Genomic DNA, 24,443 nt, shown 5'->3' on the forward strand with positions numbered 1-24,443 from the left:
CTAGCAAGCCTAAAAACCAAGACACATGACTTTATGAATGTTACAGTTAAACTCAAGTCACTTGATACTTTCTGAAAATCACTGGCTTAGAATTTATCATTTTGATGAGTTTGGGCCAGCAATGTTGACTATAGTAACGACAATTCTGAAGAGACACTCTGAATTTGCTACCCATTTTCAGGATTCTAACATATTTATGCAAATTCTGGGAAAAGTCATTATTTAGCAAAGACTGAGCACTTCATTCCATGGCTTTATGTGCAATTGTATACATTAATAGAAAGGTAGACTATTATATGGAACAGACATTAGAGATGATCCATCCCAGCTCTGTAATTTACAGATAAGAAAACGAAGGCTCATGGAGGTTATGGTCAAATGCACAACCTAACCCAGGTCTTCCTGAGGATTAGTGTACAGCAACAACTAGAATCAAGGGTGCATTAAGTCTCAGTTCTGAGATTTCCCAATCTATATGGAAATGCCTCAGTTCCAAGATATTTTAACCCATTCCACAGGTGTCAGCACAGGACAATGAAAACACACCAAAAAAAAAAAAAAGAAAAAAAAAGGTCAAAGAGGGTGGAGAAAGTTACACTAGTTTTGAAATTACATTAGATGTAAAATAGAAATGTCAAAAAGTGACTTGACACTAGTGAACAAATTTGACTAGTTTAAGGAGTTATGAGTTTTATACTAAGAATAATAGATGAGACATATCATATTGCTTGAGTTTCTCATGCTACATCATATCTTTCTAGCAAAATTTCTATTTCATTTTAAAATTTGAGTATAATGAAATATTTCTAGGCATTTGAGTATTGACAGTTTTATCAGAACAACTTTTGTTTAACCCCTTAAATTAAAAAAGTTTGTTTTATTTGTAAGATATGTTTTTTAACCTCTTAGAACCATTTCCCAAGATAGAAATGTAGTTGATTTTATAATAAAAGTAATTAGAAACAATAATTCATTTATCAGAAACTAAATTGAGGTGGAGCTTGCAGTAGAAATGGGAAACCCAAATGTCTGCATATTCTGTTAAGCATGAGGGGACACTGAGTATAGTAATTTATTGGTGGGAACTCTGGCCTCTAGTAGGATTCTACTGTCTTGTATTTGACAGTTTCAAAAAATCCTACACTCTAATGCTTTAGAAACACAATGCAAAAGAGGAATGACCAGTAATAGACACTGGTAGATCAGGATAATATGACAAATTGGATGAACTGACAGGCAGGTGGTGAATAATTTTAACATGACCCTAAAAATAGTGGAAGGGTGTTTGTACATTGCCACTTCTCTAAAGGCAGATGGATATGCATGACCTGAGTTTTTAGACAGGTGTCAGGAATATTGATGGGTAGTACGAGGATGATCATTTTCTTGGCAATGTTGCAGTAGACAGTTTGCATGATTAATGATGCATCTTAGTCTTTTTTTTTTCTCCTGGGGCAAAAAGGGATATGATCTTTTGTCACTTTAAAGAATGTAAGAATTTTGCCTGAAGGATAAGGCAGCAGAACTTTAGTCACCTAAAAGCACCATATGCTTTCTACAGGTGAAGAAATAGTAGTAAAATTTACAAGTGTTCTTGATATATAAGATGACAGTGCCTGGTAGAATGATTATGACATGCCTCTTATTAAGAGGGGTCTACTCTAGGGCATAGGAACCTTTCACAGCTCTGTAGTACAGAGTGCAGTAAACCTGGGCTCTGACAAAACTGAGAGCCAACTGTGGCTCTGGGATACGTCTCAACACATACGATGTTTGAATGAATAAGAGCCACTCACAGGAACCAGAACAAGACTAAAGCAGGAAATAAGAGGTGAGATCATATGCCTAATGTTTGTATTCATTTCAAATTTTCTGAGACAATTTTCTGATTCAAATCAATTCAATATTGTTTCTAAATGGTGAATCTAATGAGAAAGAACTTTTCTTTTCCAAGAATAATATTGTTTGCTCAGCTTTTTAAAATGTCACATATAGCAATGAATGAACTATGCTATTTCAAGGCTCAAAATGTCATCCAAAGTTGAATAATAGTTTGTAGATGAATAATAGTTTGTAGATGTATTCTGCTAAACCCCTAGTAGTCTGTCTTCTGAAAATATTATGGTAATTAAAGGTAATATAAACTATGGAGGCAAACTTCATAGTGTTTTTTCTTTGTAAAGTAATAAAGGGTACTCTTGGAATCAAGTCCAGTGAAAAATTTTGTTAATTAAAAAAAACAAATTTCATTTTTATACAAGGGGTATTAGCTAATGGATTAGGTGATCAAGAAAACTTAGAAAATCTGTTTTTCCAAAGTTAATCTAAATTTCTTAAAATAAATTTAAAAACAGGATAAATGCTCATTTATATGAGGGGAAAGGTTAGAATTTAATCTTCATGAACACCAGTGACTATGTTGGTTATTTCTTTATTTTTTGTTTACCCAGAGAGAGAACAAGAGCTACAACTTCAAGTCCTTCCTTTGATAATACTATAAAAGTTTACATTTTTATTGATTGAGAAGAATCTCAATGAAATCCCTGAAATGAGGGAATGAAATGTAGGAATAATGGGTTTGAAATATGCTCTTAACATTTTAAACTCATAAATTTAATTTGTATTACTATTACATTCAAATTATATAATAGATTTCTCTTCAAGGCTAAATAACATCATCTTAGACTAACATAGTATACATTGTGCTCACATTCTGAAACACTCTAAACATGTTGAGCCCAATAAACTCTTCTATTACTTAGAAACACATTAGGGGAGGGGAAAAAAAACTCATTGTAATATTATGAACAGTTGCTCCAAACAGCCCTTATACTTTTGGGAAATGGAGCTTGAATGAGATTTAAGCCAATCAGTGGGGAACATAACTGCTTGGAGCATAGATTTGAAGCTCTCTCTATATATTAACATATATGAAAAAAAGAGTCCATCATCCTTATCACCTAATTTTAAAAATATTACCCAGTTAACATACTGATACATAAAAATGGTAAAATAAAAAAGTAGAATTTAATACTCTTCAGTCTGAATTTTCTTAAGATTAGATCAAATTATGCTATCCAAATCAAATAATTACTTCTATCTAGAAAATACAAATTTGATGACAATATGAAAAACAGAATGAGGCATATCCATATCCTAAATCTTTGCCAATAACAGTTCCTTACAACTTCATAGTGAGTTACATCTCACAAAGGGCTTTCATATCTGACACACAGGAAAAAGGAAAAAAAAAGAGATACAGATACAATCTTTATTTTAAAGATTCTCAGAGAAGCTATATAACAATTATGAATTAACAACTAAGTTTAGAATTTAGGTTTTTGGATAATTTGTCCCATGTATTTTTCACAAAACCAAAACATTTCAGGAGAAACTAACAAATCACATATAGAATAACATTCACAAAATAGATGATAAATATATATTATTTAACGAGTCTATATCAGAGGGATTTACCTCAGTTTTTTGTTAATGACTTTTAGCGTAAAACTAGTGAAGATAAAAAACAAAACAACTGTCCCACCTTTCAGAGATAAGTCTGTTTTCATAAGACATTGTAAGTTTTTTGAAACATTAACACAAATTTATCAGACAATTTATTAACCAACTCCTCCTTCTTGGATATTTTTTACCAGTGAAAAAGCAATAGTGCATCTACTTTATGACCAGGTAGTAGTATAATCTAAGACAGAAAATAACATTGCTGTGAACGTTATTCATTTGTTTCAATACTAAAGTAATTACTGCAGCAAAGGCCTGCTCATTTATCATTTCCGGTTGTCTTTGCTGTTTTTTCAAGCTGTCGTTTTAAACAAATATCCTCATTGTCCTTGTTGCAAGACCAATAACTTCATTTCAATAGGTAAGACAACACACCAATAAAGTAAGGTCTATTCCTGTTTCAAGGAGGGTCTGTGCCTGGGAAGCACCTAACTGTATTGCACATTCTGTCCTTCCCAGAAGAATGTGACACAGTGTAGCCACGTACTAAGTTGCCACTAAAGAACCTGTTGTGATTCCCCATCTCCTTCAGCTATGCAAGTTTTCAGGAACACTTGAGTTCTAATGGCATACCAGACATTTTGTTCCATGAACACAACAGTTTTAAGAATTGCCATTGAGTGTTTTAATAGAATTTAGCCAGTTGGTTTTAAATATATTTCTATAAGCCAAGGTTTACAAAAATGTATAAAGAGGAAGTGCCCAGATAAAAAGAAGCTTTGAAATGGTTGCTATTGCCTCCTTAAAAGTCATCATTAAACAATCTTTCAGTTATGATTTGTTCAGTAATTTAGTTGGAATTTGTAAGAAGCAGCTAAAATGAACAAAACGACGACATGGCTTTGAACAGAAGCAAAGCAGGGACCCAAGTTATGCAAATACTAGTTATGAATACTGAATAAGATAAGCGATCCAATTATGTCTATGAGACTTTCCTCAATAATCTGTAACTAAAAGAAAAACAACTTCTTTAGCCAGATGAACTTTCATCATTTGAATAAGTCTTTGTAGAGACAGATATTGCCTCCTGTTTGTGAAACCTTCCATTTCTATTTTGGGACAACTATCTTTCTTTTTAAAAGAAAGTGGGTAGGTGTGTGTGTTTGAAGCAGCAAGATGAAAAGAATCTTGGACTAAGCTGGTGATCTTCATTGTGGGATTTTATCTCCTTTTGGGGAACAGGAGAATTGAGAAATGATTAGGCAGGCCAACTTTGGACAACACAATGCCACCTAACTTCTAGACCTCACCTAATATGTACTTTCCCCTCATCTCTAGCACATTAAAGCAGGATTTTAAACAGAACATGATTGGCATTCTGGTTGGATAATGCTGTTTTGTGCATTGCAGGATGTACAGTCACATCTCTGACCTCCATCCACTGGATGCCAGCAGCACTTACCCCTGCCCCTTCTCCAGACAATCAAAACTGTCCCCAGACATTGCCAATGTCCCCTAAATGTGAGGTGGGAGGAAAGTGCAGAGGAGGAAGGTTGGTAGAGGCAAAATTGCTTCAGTTGAGAACTGCTGCCATAAAGTGATGATCAACAATTTTCCCTCAATCATGATTTCTGAACTAAAGCTGTATACTTTGCATAGACCTCGAAAGCTGGAAAGACAACATCATAATCTTATTTTCTTTTTCCTTTTTTTTTTTTTTAAAAAAACGGGGCCTCACTCTGTTACCCAGGCTGGTTAGAGTGCAGTGGCACAATCTTGACTCACTGCAACCTTGGCCTCTGGGGCTCAAATGATCCTATCACTTTAGCCTCTGGAATAACTGGGACTATAGGCACATGCCATCACACCCAACTAATTTTTGTGATTTTTGTAGAGATAGGGTTTCACCATGTTGCCCAGGCTGGTTAATCTTATTTTCAAATGTTACTGATGAGAAAACAGGTTCTGAGAGGCTAAGTAACTAAGTTTAGATGAATTAGAATAGAAATGAGACTAAGTCAAAAGTTCTGCATCCTACTCCAAGCTCTTTCTCCTATAAAATGCAATTTGTAAGTCATTTGCTCTAAAATCCAAATGAAATTAAAAATATGATTATCCATATCATTGGAGAATAGCCTTGTAGAGAATCCAAAACAACAGATAACACACATATAATTTCTAGGTGATTTTGGAATGAACTAAAATGAGCCTATTCCAGTGGTATTATTTTCCTGATGATTATAATGATGATGATAATCATGATTATAATGAAGATGATAATGGTTTTCTTAGGATAACATTACAATTAGCTGTGTTTCCTGAGCACGTATCAATTCATGGCTACAATGAACAGCTTGGAAGTATGCTAAGCTGCAGAAAACAACCAGCTTCATTATTAGAATATAGCACTGACAATCTACTTAGATACATAAGTGTTAATAATTGCCTATCACTCTTGATGGAATGTTATGCTTACTCTTGACTGTTCTGCATATAGAAGATACTGTAGACACTTTATTTAAACTACCTTACAGATAAGTTTCCCTGGTCTGCCTGTTGGTTGTTTCTCATGCTTCTATAGCTATATTCCATTAAAAATTAGAAATCAATAACACAGGCATATGTGCCAGCTATAGGGAATGGGTGAGTGGCTAGGGGTGTGGGGATAGCTCAGAGATTATTTCAAACAACAGGAACCTTCAACTTCCCTGGTGCTCTTTAGATAATAGAAAAGTAAATAGGAAAAAAATCCATTGGTGCAAGATTTGTAGAATAATTTTGACAGTACAGGGACAACCAGTCTGCAGAAGTGAATTTGGATGTGTACTGCCTGACAAAACACTGATCGCTTGTTGGTTTAAAGTCTATAGACTAATAACATGGTCTTTCTGGAATGTTTAATTTCTAGAGGACAAATGGAGCTTGTTTTTAGTCTTCATTTTCTGAATATTTAAAAACTTGTTTTTTTTTTTTTTTAGCTAAACAGACATTTCTTTTCATTAGTAAATGAAATTTTTAAAGACATACTCTTGGGAGGGAGTTTTCTAATGTGTGACACACACAGCTTTCAACGTCAGAAAACATGAAAGAAAGATTAAAGGCAGAGGTTTTTCTTTTCTGTATGAAATATATTTTACAGGAACATTATGTAACACCAACAAACATTGATAATACATCAACAACTCTCTGCAAAAATATGAGATAATTAATACATTCATTCTGTCTGTTTTATTAAGTTAAACATTAACAATGTCACCATAAAAGGCATTTGCTAGCATAAATGCTGACTTACCATAGGAAAAAACTTCATTTTTCTTTGTTATTGGCCAAACCTGTTTAAATTATATGTTAAAAAATGGCTTTCAAATGAACTTTGTGTAAAAACATTTGCAGGTTTCCCATTGCAAAAGGACATACCAATCCAATGACTATGATATATACTAAAATGGTCATTTCTTGGGGGATACCAAGCTAGAGATCCCAGAAGGACTCAGGATTAAAGTCATGAAATGGCTTCTGTGAGACCAACCCTCAATTTTATCCTGATTACATTTACTGTATCTGGGAAAATGGGTGAACTGGGTGGGAGGCCACCAGAAATGGAAACTCAGAACAAGGACAGTCAGGTCAAGAATGTTAGAGCAAGTTCTGACAGTAAGGAAGGTGGTCCTGGCCAAGGACACGTATTCATCCTAATTTGAAGGCAGTGGTATCCCTATTTTGTAGTCATTTGCATCAGGCTGTTTTAGCTTGATGCCTTAAACATTTAAAGAATATATGCTCTAGTTAAGGCTCACCAAGTAATCTCATTATAACTAGGCTTCTCAGGTAATTCAACTCGAGGAAGAGAAGACACTGGTCAGAGGATGTAAATTGTCTACGTAGTCCTTTCTCTTCGTAAATGAGAAAGCCACCACACTCAGAGAAAATTTAGATATCTGAGTACAAGTCTGAGAGCCATACCTGCCTCTATCATGAATTTAGTCAATATCCAAAATATAATTCTGGCATTATCCTATCCAGTTATCCATCTTCCACCAAGTCATAATACCACAATGTGCTGCCCTTGTTGGTTCTCAGCCCTTGATTAAGCCTATCTCTTTGCCCCCAACTTCCAAAAACTTCCCAAAGCTCACCCAAAACTGTGCTCCAGAATTGGCAAATTCCCTTCTAGCCTCAGGTGCTGCACTGAAATTCTCATCTTTCTTCTTGCATCCTGAAGCACTAGCTTTTTCTGACAATACCAAACCTCTTTTACCCTCCCACTAAGTGGTTGTATTTTCTACCCTCCTCCCCTGCACTTCAGGACTCAGAGGTGGAGTGCTGTCCTCCTTAATCCTCATTACTAGTCTTAGAGTACTAAGCCACCACTTCCCTCAAGCCTTAGCACTGATTTCCACATTCTTGTTATGCTTGGAGTTTGGACCACAAGTTTGACTTCTTTTGATTAGATCCAAGTTCAAAGGTAAAAGTCTGTTTTCTGAATGAACAACTGGAGGAAACTATGCCTATGAAACAAACAACTGTTTAGAAATGTAATTTCTTTGAGAGATTTTCTTTTGTAGATATTTAAAAATATTTTTAGTTGATTACACATAATTTTAAATCATTAAGATGTGAGAACTGAGTTTTTAATACCCTTGATAATGTGGGCTCATATATTTGGGGCATGGCAGAGTCTTTAACAAAAGCAGCAAATCAAAGTGCTCAGAATATTGTATGTGTGTGTGTGTGTGTGTGTATGTGTATGTGTTTTTGTTTTTGTTTAAATGGCTTGAATTCTATTTACTAGGTTTATGGAAAATTTTGTGCCTTAATATTATACAGAGCATTGGGATATATCCTACTCTTCTTTAAGTTTCATACATTCTACCTGCACTTATACTACCTTTCCTAGGAATGGAGATAAAATATACTTGAGGTAAAAAAATAAATTAAGGTAGAGAATTATAACATTTTCACTAGCAATTATATAGATGTTTGAACTCATATAGCTTTTTTCTCTTTGTCTTCCATGCTAAATAGACTTGTCTTTTCTTCACTATGAATTCATTAAAAACATTTGTTTTGATCTCTTTGCGGGGTGTTGTGTGAAATATTGACATGTGAACATTAACATTTCTGAGTGAAAATAATGTTTTACATAAACAGAAATAAATTTCCATATACCACATTCCTTTTTTCAAATACTGAATAAGTAGCTTGTTTAAATATATGCAGTAGAGTATAAGCAATGGGCTTTAGAGGTGACATTGAAGAACGCATATGATATCATCCTGCAGTTGTGTCATATGCTATGTCTTTCTACTCAATTTCTACTTGAATTTCATGTTGTAATAATCTTGCGATCATATTATTAATATTTTATGTGTCTAAATATACCATACATAAATTATGTTGACTGGAGGAAAATCAGCAAATTTCCTTTGTGAAAATGTAGACATGTTAATATGCTAAAAACTTATAAATAAGTATTCAATAAATATTTCTTTAAAGATAAATTAAAAAGTCAGTCAAGGTCTCTTGCAACAAGATGTTATATGACTTGGGTAGGAAAAAAAATCCAGAAACTTCTTGTAATTGTATGAGTCCATAAAGGATAATATATATATAAAAACTCTGGACACATACAGACAGACTATATTTCATAAAATGTGTTCTATTTCCCATAAAAATCGATTCTCTTTGATTTTCAGACCAAAAGGAAAGTAACAACAATAGCTAGCTTGCCAATTTGCTTGTTAATACCTTACATGATGTCTTTTAATTTCAACTTCAATCTTTTGGAAGTAGACTTATTATCTCCATTGAACAGATCAAGAAACTGAGGCTTCAACTACTTGGCTCAAGGTTAAATCACCACTATGGCATGGCCAATGTTTAAACTCAATACTGTCTAATCTTGTGGTTACAACCACTAAACTAGCTGCTGCACACTTATGGCCAGGAAGAGTAGATAAGTAACACTTCAAGATGAACAATTTGTATCTAAAGGAGCATTTCAAATAGGAAAAAGTGCACATAAATGATGCAGGATGCGTTTATGAACTGAGGCATAAATACGAACTTTTCCAGAGTATCTACCAGGGCCCTAGGCAACTCTTCAGTGGAAAATCTTCATCTGTATTCCAAATACCATTTCTGTGTTTATCTATAACCATGAACATAACATAATATTACAGATGACTGGCTACATGACTTTATGAAGAAAACAATGAAAGCACAGAATTTCAAGAGAGCAGGAAAAATTGTGAGTTAGAGTTCATAGAAAGCTTTATGAATTTTGCAGCACTCTAATGTAAATCCCAGAGGGGAAAATACTTGCATTGAGACACTTTCCCTCAGAAATATTGAAAAAATCTTGACATCTTAATTCATTTCCTAGGCTTAAATATTCTAGGCTAGTCTGGTGGTACTTTAATAGCCTGGGCAAACATTTTTATTTATTTCACTGTTGATACCAATATTTGTGCTACGAGCTGCTGTCTGCATTTGCTGCTATTTATTTATTTCCTACAGATCAAATTATTGGCCCAGACAAAACATGGTTTCTGGTGAAGTGCTCCTTGTGCTCATGAGCAAATGAAAAAAGCTTCCATTTTAAATGTAGGGTTTTGCCACATGACTGAATTAATTCATGTTACAAATATGATGTGAAATCATTTGATGTTCATGCCTATATATGTAGAGTGGAGGCATAATCAAGGTAAATATTAGTAAATCAAGCAAAAACCCTATTTACACAGGTAGGCAGTTAATACGTTAAAATACTGTGTCCAGTTCCAGGTCAGCCACTCAGCTTCTTTGAGACTCAGTTTTATTGCCTCTAGTATTTGTACCTTTATGCTTTATTGGGTTGACATAGAACAAATGAAGCAATGTGAGCGAATCTTTGTAAAACTATAATGTATCACAAAAAAGCTAACAATTTTTATTTACTTGGCAGCAAACACTTTCCATTTGCTTTCTTTTGTCTATGTGGAAAAATAGGAAACAGAACAAGGAAAAATTTTAAAGCAAATATTATAGCACTTATAGGATGCTTAGAATATATAGACATGAATTCAAAGAAGAGAGTAACTCTTTAAAGCATTTCACACAACATAACATCATGAGGAAATATTTTTGAGGCTGAAACTGCCAAATGGTTAATGCTCAGAGTGCAGAGTCTGCCCCAAAGCTGGGACTTGTTAGGTAGTGACACTTCTTCCCTGGTCCTCGCACTTGCTGGATTCTGGAATTAAAAATTTTGGTTTTGACCTTAGTTCTATCACATACTCCTTTTACTTAATCTCCTTGAACCTCATTTCTCACCTGTCAAAAGCATATAGTATCTCTTTCACATGTCTGTTGTGAAGACTGAAGGAGACAGTATATCTGAAAAGGCTTCCTAAATTGCAATGGCTTTTACAGAGAACAAGCTATTAGGACAATTCACTTAGACATCTAGATACCCTTTCCAGATGTCAGCTTCCTCTTAATGTGGCAAAATGGGTTGATGGAATATTAATAGGATGGATAGAATTTGGCTTAACTGTTTATTTATGATTTCTTTCTTCCATATTTCAGACCTGAGTTTAATGAATAAATTATTGCTTGAAGATAAGGAATGAAAATTTTCCTAAAAATTGATATTACAAGAGATAATGAATTGCCACAGGGTAATGTTCAAAAGGTAAACACAGGGACTCCACACAGGCCTGTAGCTAGACTCAGAGTTAGGGAGGCCCTGTCTTCCCCTGCAAGACAAAATCTGGGACTTATATTTTTCATGAATAGCCACTAAAAGCAGGGGAAATATTGTCTCCCCACCTACATACTATAATCTGGCATAGTCTTTATTTTAATTTTAATTCTGTTCCTGTTTAACCTATGTATGCATGAGGAAAATAAGCCAAACATGCTCCTCCTCATAGTCATTTCCTCCATTCTCTCTGTTATTTATTTACTTTTTCCAATTTGGAAATACACATAAATGAACGTCATTACTTTAGTCTTCCACAGAAATGCTGTCCTTGAGTTATACATATTTTAATGCGATGCTCTAGGATGTTGTCAAAAATTGATTTTAAAAATTTCCAGCCATACGGAGAGCCTCTTGGCATATTTCGTAAAAATCACTGTTGAAGATTTTATTCATTTTATGTTTTCCAGTGATGACTTGTAGAAAGACCTATGCTAAATAGTTCCTTTATAATTTAGCATAGATAAACTTTGTCTTTCACCTCTGAACTTATTATCAGACAATAAAAATCTAAGTTTCATTTAGCAGAGACCTCTGTTGATTTGTTCCCCTTTGTAAAGCCCAGGACAGTGGCTTGCATATAGCAGTGACTCTGCAAATATTTGTTGAATGAATTGATTCAACCATAATTTCTCCTTTTATATTGGTTGCAAAGAAACTTAGGGCTAAATGCAGTAAGTGTAATAGAGCATGTGCTGGTATATTTATTGTCTTTAACAATTCTGATTTTTATGTTTTCAATTTCTATTTAACAATCTCCTTCAATGTATTTTAATTATAAAACACTGCCAACTCTTTCTGAAAACTGGTATAGGATGTCATAAAAGAAAAACATTTTATTTTCTAGATAATTAAAACCAATGTTGTCTGATTTCATTTTATAAAATATCTAACAACTTATAAAATTAAGTACCTTTTTATTGGAAAAATATATAACCACTTTTTTGAAGCATGACCAAACTTTAAGACAGAAAAACAACACAATCAGAAAATATGTATGTATTATACATATGTGTGTATACACACACACACACACACACACACACACAATATACATATATATGTACATATATATACTGGATAAAGAAAAACAATAGTTGAACTTAATTTTTTTCATTAGAATACATGAGGTGCATACACACACACACGTATATAAAAGAAAATGTTGCAAATTTCCAGAGGTGTTAAACATTTGCTATTTAAAAACTTTCAGAAAGACAGTTTAATTTTAGCAATTTAAAACAATGAAAAACCTGGAAAGCCCTAGCTTTGTGGGTTTGTAAAACCTGTGTTCCGCAAACCTTTCTGTGGGTGTAGAGACAGACCAAAATCTAAGCCCCAATCTTATACCGATGAAGGGAGAATAACATTAAATGAACTGTTTAACTCATCTAACAGGTATCCTGTCACTGAGCTTTGAAACAAAGAGATCCAAAGCCCTTTATTCAAAACTCAGTAGTGACTTGGGTCTCATTAAAGGAGACTGGGCAGACTAGAGACCCAAGTCAGACGCAACCAGAAAGTAATACTGGCAGGGATGATTGAGCAAATTCTTTGGTTTCCTGGTACTGACTACATTTATGTGCCTTTGAGGATCATGGAATTTACATCTCTGAGCAAGTATACCACACTCTAGTCTACTGCACGTATTAGTTTTGCTGAAAGTATTGCTCCCTTAGTTTGCATTTATCGCATTTTTTGGTAATTCACCTCCTGCTGATCCTTGCTGGGATCTCTTTTAACTGATATTAAAAATGAGATACAATCAATTTGTTTTAACATTTAGGCTTTCTTTCAAAAAGATCTCCATTTTTAAAATCAGAAGCATGTTACTGTATTACCAGCTTTTAAAGTAGGCTCAAAGAAAAAACTGGGAGAGATAGGTAAAGGTTTTTAATCTATAGTATTAATGACATATGAAGGACAAATGAGAGTGTGTCAGATCCTTACTTCCCTCTGGTGGGAGAGTCCATGAATGTGTGTCTAACAAGGGAAGTGGCTGTGTGACATTAAACGAGCTATGAACACACAGCAAACTTCGAGGAATAGGAGGTAGACGGCTCCTGTTTGCCCTCCTTGGACAGATTTAAGCATGTGAAGTAGAAATTAAGAGGACAATGACACATAGACTATTTTGTTCCTTTTAGTTTTTTCCAAAGTTTGTGTCCCCAAATTCAGGAAACTGCAAATACTATTGGAAACTTGGAAATGTTGAGGAACATGACTATTATTTAAATGATTTCTAAAGAGGGTATACATTGTATTCTGATGAAAATATTAATGAAGATAAAGATATCTAAAATAATTTTTTTGAGAATCTTGAAGTATGCAATCAATGTTTAATTAGGAATTACAAGCTTCAATTGACATTATCTTTGTTCCTGTCTTAAATTTGGATTTCAACAAACATGTATTTTTAAAATTTACTTTTATCTTAGAAGTTTTTCTTTGGAGTTTGCAGGATAAATCTGATGTCAAACTAGAAGATCCTGGACTACACTGAGTGACAGAAGAGTTTTCATTTGCATGTATTTAAAAATATAATCTTTTTTTCCCCAGATGCCCAAGAAAGCAATAAGATAGGGAAAAAATGCCAATTCAGAACAGTGACACTGAACATTAGAGATAATCTGTTTGAAACCAAATGTACATATAAATACTTTTTGGAATAAAAATTCAATTCCCAAATCTCTTTGAAAATGGGCAAAATGTTAACATGCATATGAATGACCTTGAGAGATTGGTAGATTCTATTATGATATGTATTGGAACAATTTTATAAATGCATATATTTTTGTACATTGACACTCATCAACCTGAAGAGTTCTTGTTTCAGGAACAAAATTCTCAGGGAGAGGTTTGAGTGCAAAACCTTTTCTATGAGTGCAAAGATGGATGGTTCACTGAAGAAGATAAGCATAAATGCTCCATTTTTGAAGATTTTTCCAAATGAATTAGTTTGCAAAATAAATATAAAGGTATTTTAAATGGAGTTAGTAGCAGTGGCTTATCATAATGTAAACATATAATTGTTTATAATAAATGTGTAAAATTTACATTTATTTTCATTTAAAATTTAAAATATACACAATTAGCCTCAGACTTTGATTTTTCATTATCTTTTATTATTTTTAATAATATTTCTGTGAATCAGCATATCACAAAGTACATTCTTGGAAACATTAGTACTGCAAAACATGCCACAAAAATGTGTTATTTATCAACCAATTTTGTTAAAAAGCTGTTTATTACAAGGAACTATTTGTAATTTTAAAGGTATGATTATAGTGTTATAATTTTTGTTAAAAAATGATTGATTTTTTTTCATGATGCATACTAAAGTATTTATGAAAGAAACAATGACATTTCCAGGATTTGCTTCCACATATTATGAAAGCAAGGAAAAAGGATAGGGATGAGGACAAGGCTGGATTAGGCATGGATTAGTCACTGGACTTGAATGATGAGTACATATGAATTCAGTATGCTATAGAGCCTATATTTGTATATTTTACCTTTATTAGAAATTCTCCACAACAAAAAGTAAAATAAATAAATAAAAGATGCATATCTCTTAAGTATTTTATAATGAATATAAAAGCTGTGAGAAGTTCTGGGTAGAAGATCCATTTGTTTATATGCGCTCTTCCAAACTTACAGACCACTGAACTATACTTTTCAATAAATATCTAAAAATATCTCTCCTGGATACTTTGGGAATGGCTATATGGTAGTAGAACCAATGTTTTTACATGTATAATTGCCCATGATAATTTCTGTCTTCTAGCACATAAAAAATTCCATCTACATACTGAAAAACATTAAGATAAAATACGGAAAATGTTTATAAAAATAATTTCAGTTTCCAAATTCTAAGAGATTTCAGATGTCTGACATGTATTGACTAATTGTTTTTTCAATTTCATAGACATTTATCCTGTTGTTAAAGTAAATAAAATTTCAGAAAGTAAAAATAGATGGTAGTATATTTTTTAAAAGACAAGGAACAACTCTTTTTGATTCAATAATTGCCACAAGTCTAGATATAACTGCTTAATAGCTAAATGAAACGCTCTGCTTAAAAATCTTCACATATCGTTATCAACCTCAGTAATATTATTTACATGTTTTATCCCAAATTTCTATAAAATTTAAAAATCTGTTAAAATTTCAATTGTATATCCATGAATTATATACACATGAATTATTTCTCACTCTAGAAATGTTAGATTAGCTAGAGACATTCTTCAAAGTGAAATTCTATAATTGCTAAATATGATTTACATTTTATACAAAATTCTTTATAATTTGGCATGTCTGAGAAACTACATTTTAATTTCAAAATAAGTTAAAGGAATTTACTATTAAAAAAACTTATACAAAACATTTTAACTTTGCATCTAAAGACAACCAGCATTACTATTTGTAGCTGTCCTTTCTAGATCTTTAGAGACTAGCAAACTTTTCATTGTTGACTTTGATGGAAATTTAAACAAGAACGTTTGCATTTATTACAATATATTGTTAAAAATTGCATTGATTTCCATTGATACTATTAATTTGATAAATGTTTTGTTATTTGTACCATTTGCTCTGTCAGAGCAAGCTAATTATATCTTAGTGACATTTTTGACGATTACTTTAACTATGGCAAAAAAAGGTAGGTCTTCTTTGCTTCAACAAAAAATTATTGAACGCCTGAAATAAGCAAGAGAAGACTAGCACATGTTAGAAGTCTTGTAAGGTTTGCTTTGTAATAAGTGGTAAACAGCCATTTCCCAGGACTTTCTTTTAATAGACATGCTCACATTTTGTAGTAGAAAATATTATGTACCTGCATAATCTGTTCTTGCATAATGCCCATCTTCAGACTTAGTTGTTGTAGTTGTGTTATCTGTGTAAAAAAAATTAGCAATAAAAATTGTTTCATGAATATCTAATGTTAAACATATATTTCCTCCAACAATAATATCTTCATTGCAATTAAGGAATTTTTACAACTGTACTTCTAAGCAACCTGTATGCAAAGACAGATTTACAATGTCAATTTCTGTTTGAGAGCAAATAATAGAATGATGATAGTTTTCTAAAGTTTGAGACAAGAAAAAGATTCACAATTTTAACTGAGAATAATTGGGCAAAGGAATAACAAATCAAAAACTAACAAAATGCTTGCTTCTGAACAAGAAAGACAATAGAACATTCTAGTACCTTTTGCTTTTAGAAATGCATTTTAAATATTTGTACTGAATCAATACATAAAAATGGAGTTATTTGCTTTTAATTTCAAGAATGTCTAATAAATTATTAGATTCTTTTAAAAAATGTTTTTGACTTTCTTTTTTCCCTTGGCAAGAAAAATGTCTGCTATTTTGTGAAGATTAGCTTCTGTGTTTGTGGCATTGTGACAACACAGTTCCATTGTATAGAAACAGATCTGGACTGTAGTTGAGAGCCCCTCAAACTCCTATAATCGACACAAATACTACAGTAGACTCTACTGTCTATTATAAATAAAAACTGCCTTTTGGAAATGGAATAGCTGTCTAATAAGGAGTTTGCTTCACTTTTCATTTTTGCACGAAGGCTAAAAACATTCTTTGAAATGAATTTTGGTGTGAATATTACCTTGGCATCGACCCAAAGACATGACTTCAATTTTCTCCTGTTTCTGACACGATGCTTCTTTGATTTGACATGCATTATCATAAGATTTCCCATCAGAAGCACAGAGGGGATTGAAGTTGGTTTGAGAACAGTCAATGTTACACACACACCTAAAAAAAAGAGATAAATAAAAATATGTAACACCAATAGTGTTGTTACCACATTGTAAATAAAACACAAATGAAAGAATTGCTAAGTTGACAAAATGCAAGTTGGTAAAATTGAGTTGTATCTTTCCAGAAAAGTTCCTCCACTTTTCTACCTGAGAAGAAAAGAAACACAGAACTAATGAAAAATAATTCAAAAGACTGAGCAATGAATGAAAAATGAAAAGGGGCCAAGTGCAGTGGCTCACCCCTGTAATCCCAGCACTTTGGGAGGCTGAGGTGGGTGGATCACGAGGTCAAGAGATTGAGACCATCCTGGCCAACAGAGTGAAATCCCATCTCTACTAAAAATACAAAAATTAGCTGGGTGTGGTGGCCAGGCGTCTGTAACCCCAGCAACTTGGGAGGCTGAGTCAGGAGAATTGCTTGAACCCGGGAGGTGGAGGTTACAGTAAGCCGAGATGGTGCCACTGCACTCCAGCCTGGGTGACAGAGACTCCATCTCAGGAAAAAAAAAAAAAAAAAAAAAAAGAAAGAAAGAAAAAGAAAGGAAAAGAAAAAACTAAAAGAGGATGGTCAGTTAATCACTGTCCTGTAACTTTTAAAACATATACATAAATTTCCATGCTGATGTCTTCAGAATATGAATAGGCTGAAGTAGTCATGAAACTCAGATTTTTAAAAAATTGAATCTTACTGTTCCTTCTTTTCTTGAGATATTTGAATGGTTAAAGCTTGTGGAAAACTGACTCAGAAGACAGTTCAGAGAAAGCAAACAATTATTTGGCAAGCAATCAGGAGTGATATTTCTTTGGTATAAATAAGGATGCACATAAAATGTACTAAATGGAAATCTTCAGTGATCTTTCATATTTTAGGGGGGCATAAAACCCTTTGGAAAAATGAAAGTATGAATCTCTCCCCAGAAATGACCATATTCATATAAACAATGCTTCTGTATACAATTTCAGGCTTGTCTTAGGCCCCTGTCAGCATATATGAACCCCTTTCCCAGGTATACACCACTATTTTTCTACCTCTCATTTTAAATAATAAAATAATAAATAAAGGTTGATTGCCACTCATGATGTTAATATTTTTCTATAATCTAAACAAAAATTTGGTGATTTAATGAGAACTAGTTTACCTAAACTAGAAGAATTAAACATTTTAAACCAAATTTTACATGATTGTTCCTATGTCTTCATACTTCTCTATTATTCTGAATATTGTGTCTTGTGTGTTTTTTTGGTGTGTGTGTACAAACATGTTACAACTTTAAAATATAAACTCATATTTTAAATTTTTATTAATATTTGTGATGTTTTTGTAAATAGATTATACGTTTCTCAAAGTCATGAGGCACACATTTTTACCTCTATATATCTTACTGAGCGTTAGGCACACAATGGCAAGCAGGTTACTACATGCTAGACTCTCAACATGCATTGCTTTATTTAACCCTCACAACAGCTGTCTTACAGACCAGCGATATTACCTAAGGTTAGACAGTGGTAAATTGTGGAATAAGGACTCACTTACAGATTTGTGAAGCTAAAACCCAACCCCTTCTCTCTAATACCACAGACTGTGTGTTACTAGAATCTTCTGGAGAACTTTTAAATATCTAGATTCATAAGCAGATTTCTGGGCCCCAGTAAATCTGGGGTAGCTGCTAACATTTTATATTCGTAAGTAGTCATCCTGGCACCAGACTCAATTCCTGGGATTCACTGCTTGATCAGTCTGTTGATTGAGTGAGAGAGGGTTTGTCTACACACCAGTGCATCTCAGACTGTAGTCCTTAGACCATCTGTGTCAGAATTACCTAGATTGCTGTTTAAAAATGTTGGCAGAAAATGTGATAATGAGCTTTTTTTTTTTTTTTTTTTTTTTTGTAAGAGAATTGCTTTAGGAATGCCTGGTTATTTTTACATTTACCTATTTAGGAACAAATAGGTAGAACAGATGGCAACCATCTCTAAACACTTAACTCATTGAGGAGCGGTGTTCCTACCTCAGCTTTGACGTTGTCATGTGATCACAAGCAATGGAACATGACATTGCTACCTCAACTGATTCTTGGCATCTGAAAATCTGAGATCAGGAGCTGCCTACGTGTTCAAAGAGCTTCTGGTCCTTACAGAGTGGATGTGGAGAAGTGACTATGTAGGCCAAGCCTTAACTGTTGTACTGAATAAATAAGGAGTGGAGGTTGACATTTGCGTTTTTAAAAAGGTAGTTTATTTTGCCTTCCAACCACTTTAGATTCTAACTGTTGTTGTGTTAGACTCTAGGAATTATCTCCTTCAATGTCTTTTATAAGGTCATTTGTTCACAACGGACAAACAGAGAGAAAGGTATGTTCTGTCATTTAAGTAAATGGTAAATTAGATAAGATATCAGTCCAAAGAAATTTAGAAAGGTACACCATATATATATATATATATATATACACAGACAAAAAATAATTGGCAGTTCAGAAACCCATTTGATAGCATGACAAAATGGCGCAAAGGGAACAGAGATGGTTATTTGGTTTGTCTGTGTCCACACCAAACTTTCATCTTGAATTGTAGCTCCAATAATTCCCACATGTGTGGAAGGGACCTGGTGGGAGATAATTGAATCATGGAGGCAGGTTTTTCCCACACTATTCTCATGATAGTGAATAAGGCTCATGAGATCTGATGGTTTTATAAAGGAAAGTTTCTCTACACAAGCTCTCTTCTCGTCAGCTGCCATGGCTTTCACCTTCCACCATGTTTGTGAGGCCTCCTTACCCACGTGGAACTGTGAGTGCATTAAACCTCTTTCTTTTGTAAATTGCCCAGTCTCGGGGGTATGTCTTTATCAGCAGTGTGAAAACAGACAAATACAGAGAGAAAGATAAAAGTTGATCGAATTAGACTGGTTAGTATCAATGTTTCAGTGAAAAATTCACTTAAGGTTTAACACCAAATTGAATAATTGTGCAGGCTATTTTACAAGATTCTCCTTTTCCAATCGGTATATTTATTTTATTTTATTCACTTTGACTAATCTGGTTTTAGTTCCACAGCTTTTCTGCTGCTGATAGCCTCTCACCTTTCCTTTCCGAGTATTGCTCACTCAAGGTCTCCTTTCAAGATTTGCTTCCTCTGGAAATTCCTGACTCTTGTTGTCTCAAATAAAATATTTCATGGGATGGCTAAGAAACAGGTATAGACAGTTGGCGTTTTTATTCTCAGCCCAAGAGGAGGACATAGATTAATTCCTCGAGGTGAAAGTTTCCCAGGGATATAAGCTTCAGGAAAGCATGGATTATATTGGTCTTTTTCTCGATTGCCTATTCTCATCATTAACCCCCATCTTTGCTCCCTACTTTATATACTTTTAAATATTAAATAAATGCAAGAGTAAATTTTAGAAAACTCCCTACAACTCTCAGCAATCATTGGAAATTGGAAGTCTATGGAGAATATATGTAGTTTTTGAATAAGTGGAAGTAACTTCAAATTTTGCTAAAATGGCTTGAAAACAATGAAGCTGGCTGGGCACAGTGGCTCATGCCTGTAATCCTAGCACCTTGGGAGGCCAAGGTGGGAGGATCACCTGAGGTCAGGAGTTCGAGATCACCTTGGCTAACACAGCAAAATGCTGTCTTTACTAAAAATACAAAAATTAGCCAGATATGCTGGCAGGTGCCTATAAACCCAGCTACTCAAGAGGCTGAGGCAAGATAATTGCTTGATCCAGGGAGGCAGAGGTTGCAGTGTGCTGAGATCCTGCCACTGCACTCTAGCCTGGGTGACGAGTGAGACTCTGTTTCAAAAACCAAACAAAACACAAAAACAATGAAGCTTGGGTAAAAGAAAATGGTAATAAATGATCAAGGACCCACCATTTATTTCTATGTTTCCAAAAGACCAATGGACTCTGATTACATAGTCCATGTAATATTCCGTGTAGTATTCCATGTCCGTGTAGTATTCCATGTAGCTATGTGTATTAAGCTTATTTAATTAGAAAAACATGCAGGATTCCAGGACCATGGTCTGAAGCTCTAAGTCCATCTTGATCTCTATTTGCAGTGACTGAATTACCTCTGCATTCCCCAACCTGCTCAGTACCTTGTACACATGAAACTTTCAATAGCTACCTGTTGAATAGATAACTAAATAAAATGAATGAATACACTAACAATTTTACATTCTTTTTTTTTTTTCTTAGATGGAGTTTCACTCTTGTTACCCAGGCTGGAGTGCAATGGCGCGATCTCGGCTCACCACAACCTCTGCCTCCTGGGTTCAGGCAATTCTCCTGCCTCAGCCTCCTAAGTAGCTGGGATTACAGGCACGTACCACCATGCTCAGCTAATTTTTGTATTTTTAATAGAGACGGGATTTCACCATGTTGACCAGAATGGTCTCGATCTCTTGACCTCGTGATCCACCCGCCTCAGCCTCCCAAAGTGCTGGGATTACAGGCGTGAACAATTTTACATTCTTAAAGAAAGGCGGTTGCTGTTACTATCTCCATCTTACAGGTAAGAAAATTGAGACTCGGAGATGTCTCACAGCTTGAAAATGGAAGAGCCTAATTTCAAATCTGGGCAGTCTGATGCCAGAACCTGTTCTGTTCTGCATACTGAAAGTACAAAGAAAGACCCACATTCCTATCATTCCCTGATTAAAGGAATCCTTTGAGTAAATAGGATTTGAAAAACAAGATTATGTCTTCTCTTGGAGTACCAAACATTCACGATTTTATGAATTAAATCACATTGACTCTTGGTCTTTGCCTTTCTCAAACAAGTAATCCAGGACTTTTTTTTTTTTTAATCATTGGAATATATCAGTGAATGTTAGTTTTAAGATACTGCAAACTAAAACCTGGTTTTAGAATTAGTCACTGATTTTATGGGCATTAGATTAATCTGACTATCTAAAGAATCAGTTGCTCAAAATATTTTATCCTTAAATAAAATGCTATAGAAACATCCACAGAAAAACAAGTATTTATATGCACACACACACACACACAAATGTGTAGCTCAATGGACTCTACTGAAATTACAAAATTAGACAGTTTTAGCATTAAGTTTTTTCCAAGTGTCTGCTTTGAAACTTTTAAAGAGGAATTGTGGGAAGTTTACAATCATGGGGTACCGGGGGTTTTGTGTGTTTATGAGTGAAAGAATTTGTGTATGTGTGTGTGTGGGTAGGCTCACACCCACCTCTGTGGTACATTTACTGCATTAGTAATGTACTTATTTACTTGTTTATACCTCTACTTTTATGCAACCTTCTTAAGGGAAGGTGCCTTACTTACCTTTGATGTCCTGGTATCTAGTACAGTGCCTTACAAACATCTTCAATGAATGATTGTTGAAAATATTACTGAGAGAATGGCGGATGTTGTTGGAAGGAGTTGAAACTGTCCATTGCGCTGTACGTTAGAACCTAGGAGACATAACTTTGGGCTACTTGGCAGATGTGGGGTCTCCAAAGGAGAGGTGGTTCCTGAAGAACCAAGGCTCACTGTCCTTTTATTTTTGTCTCCACAGACCAAGGAAGCTGGGAACAAGGACTTAGTAACCTCAATCGTGTCAATATCCAATTGGGGCAAGAAAATGCTTTCACCAGCCAGGCTACTACTTCTTGTTTGTGGTATTTGGGTACGGTTTCAGGCACCAGTACAATTTGAACATTATAGCAACTTGTAGTTTATTGCTATGGTAAACCACTGAAAACCGTAAGGCTCTGATGAAAAGGTGACAGAAGAGCCTGGTGTGGTGGTGTATGCCTGTAGTCCCAGCCACTCAGGGGGCTGAAGCAGGAAGGTCACTTGAGGTCAGGAGAGCAGCCTGGGCAAAATAGTGAGGCCCTGTCTCTAAATAAACAAGTAATTAAAAATTAAAAAAATGAAAAGAAAAAGGTAGCAATTATCATATCATGTAATGGTGAAACTGCAGGTCACTTTAGCAGCTTATGTGAATTAATCAAGGGTTTTTCTTTCTACAGAAATGAAAGGCACACATTTTTGAAAACAGAAACTATCCCTTCACTGCTTTTGGCAAATAATTGCATTATTACTCATTCTGAGAGGAGTAACTAGTTAATTATAGCATGTCACAAGTATTTTATGTGAGCGAAGGATTTGTAAGGCTGAGGACTGCTCGAATGCCTTTAAGGTTTTTTTGTGTTTTCTTTTCTTTTCTTCTTATTTTTTCAAGCTATCTCAGTCTTTGACATTTTGACACTGAGATTACATAGATCTCTTTTCTTCTAGGCTACAAAGAAAAAGAATCAGTTTTACCGGAAAATAATAGTTTCAGGGGTCTCTATGTGGTAATACTACCCTCTGAAAATCCTTCGAAGAAAATTAACATTGACTGAAAACATTAGCTCTCGGAATTAAAAGACAGAAGAGAAATAGGAAATAATTTTTAAAGACCACTTGATGGAGTAAGGAACCTAAATTATAGGAAGTAAAAGGTAGTATTTAAGACAACTCATATACATTTATAACTATCTCATCAATATTTTTGGGGAGTTTGACATTAATTTAATTCCCTGCCTCACTTAAAATGGCTCTTCCACGGATGCTCTGCAATGAGTTAAATAAGCCTCTCTGTGTATTTAGAAGTGCCTTGTCATCTGCCAGAATGTGAGAATGCGGAACCTGGCAGCTAGCAAATTACTTATTCATGTGTCTGGTTTGTGGCTGCCCTCTAATTTCGCTAGATTTTGTTTCATCTATTAAACATGGCTGTCACTTATTCCTCTCTAAAGGTCCTTGACTCGGTGTCCATTCCGTATTTTGACCATACAATATTCCTAGTCAGTTTCAAAGCGCCCAACTGCACTGCAGTGAGGCTGGCTTTCTGGGTTGTTTTGGACCTTGACTGTGGTTTTGTTTCCCTTGAGGCTGTCTCTGGGGCCATTATGCAGACCCTCTCGACTTGGCTAGTAAATGAGGTCAGAGCGGCTGTCTGTGCTCCCTGTCAGATCCGTAATGGATGAACTGCATTATATTAATAACAGTAAAAACAGTGTGTACCTTTCATTCAAGATGCTTGTGATACTTTAAGCCCATTTACTCATTAACTCTCACATCACTCCTTTTGATGGAACTTGATTATAAGTATTTTATCTGTAAGGAAACTGCAGTGCAGGAATGACTGTGAATTGTGAGAGAATAAAATGAGGTAAAAGACATGAAAATGCATTGGAAAATAAAACCCTCTATTCAAAGGGTAGAAAAGCATTGACTGACTGGTAGGCCTAGTAAGTCTTTTCCCATATCAGGTCTCAGGTGACTTTTTTTTTTAACTTAGAGTGGGCAATCCTTTGAGTTTTGAAATCTAGGAGGAAAGAATAATGCCCTTCTCCAGAAACATTACCCAGGACCGCACTCAGGTTTTCCAGGGTGGCCAGGCTTATCTTGCATGTGGAAAAAGCTTAGTTGCCATTAGTATC

At 34.5% G+C, this 24,443-nt stretch overlaps 1 protein-coding gene across 1 annotated transcript in view; it reads right to left on the reverse strand.

The window, feature by feature from the left end:
• Positions 1–24,443, reverse strand: part of TMEFF2 (transmembrane protein with EGF like and two follistatin like domains 2) — a 248,993-nt gene that overhangs the window by 34,605 nt on the left and 189,945 nt on the right. The window contains exons 6-7 of the mRNA XM_002749577.6: positions 16,835–16,983; positions 16,041–16,100 (exon numbers count right to left, since the gene is read on the reverse strand). Coding sequence (XP_002749623.1) covers positions 16,041–16,100; positions 16,835–16,983 — 209 coding nt within the window. The remainder of the gene's footprint in view (positions 1–16,040; positions 16,101–16,834; positions 16,984–24,443) is intronic.

This window comes from Callithrix jacchus, chromosome 6 (assembly GCF_049354715.1).
Source record: "Callithrix jacchus isolate 240 chromosome 6, calJac240_pri, whole genome shotgun sequence".
NCBI lineage: Eukaryota > Metazoa > Chordata > Mammalia > Primates > Cebidae > Callithrix > Callithrix jacchus.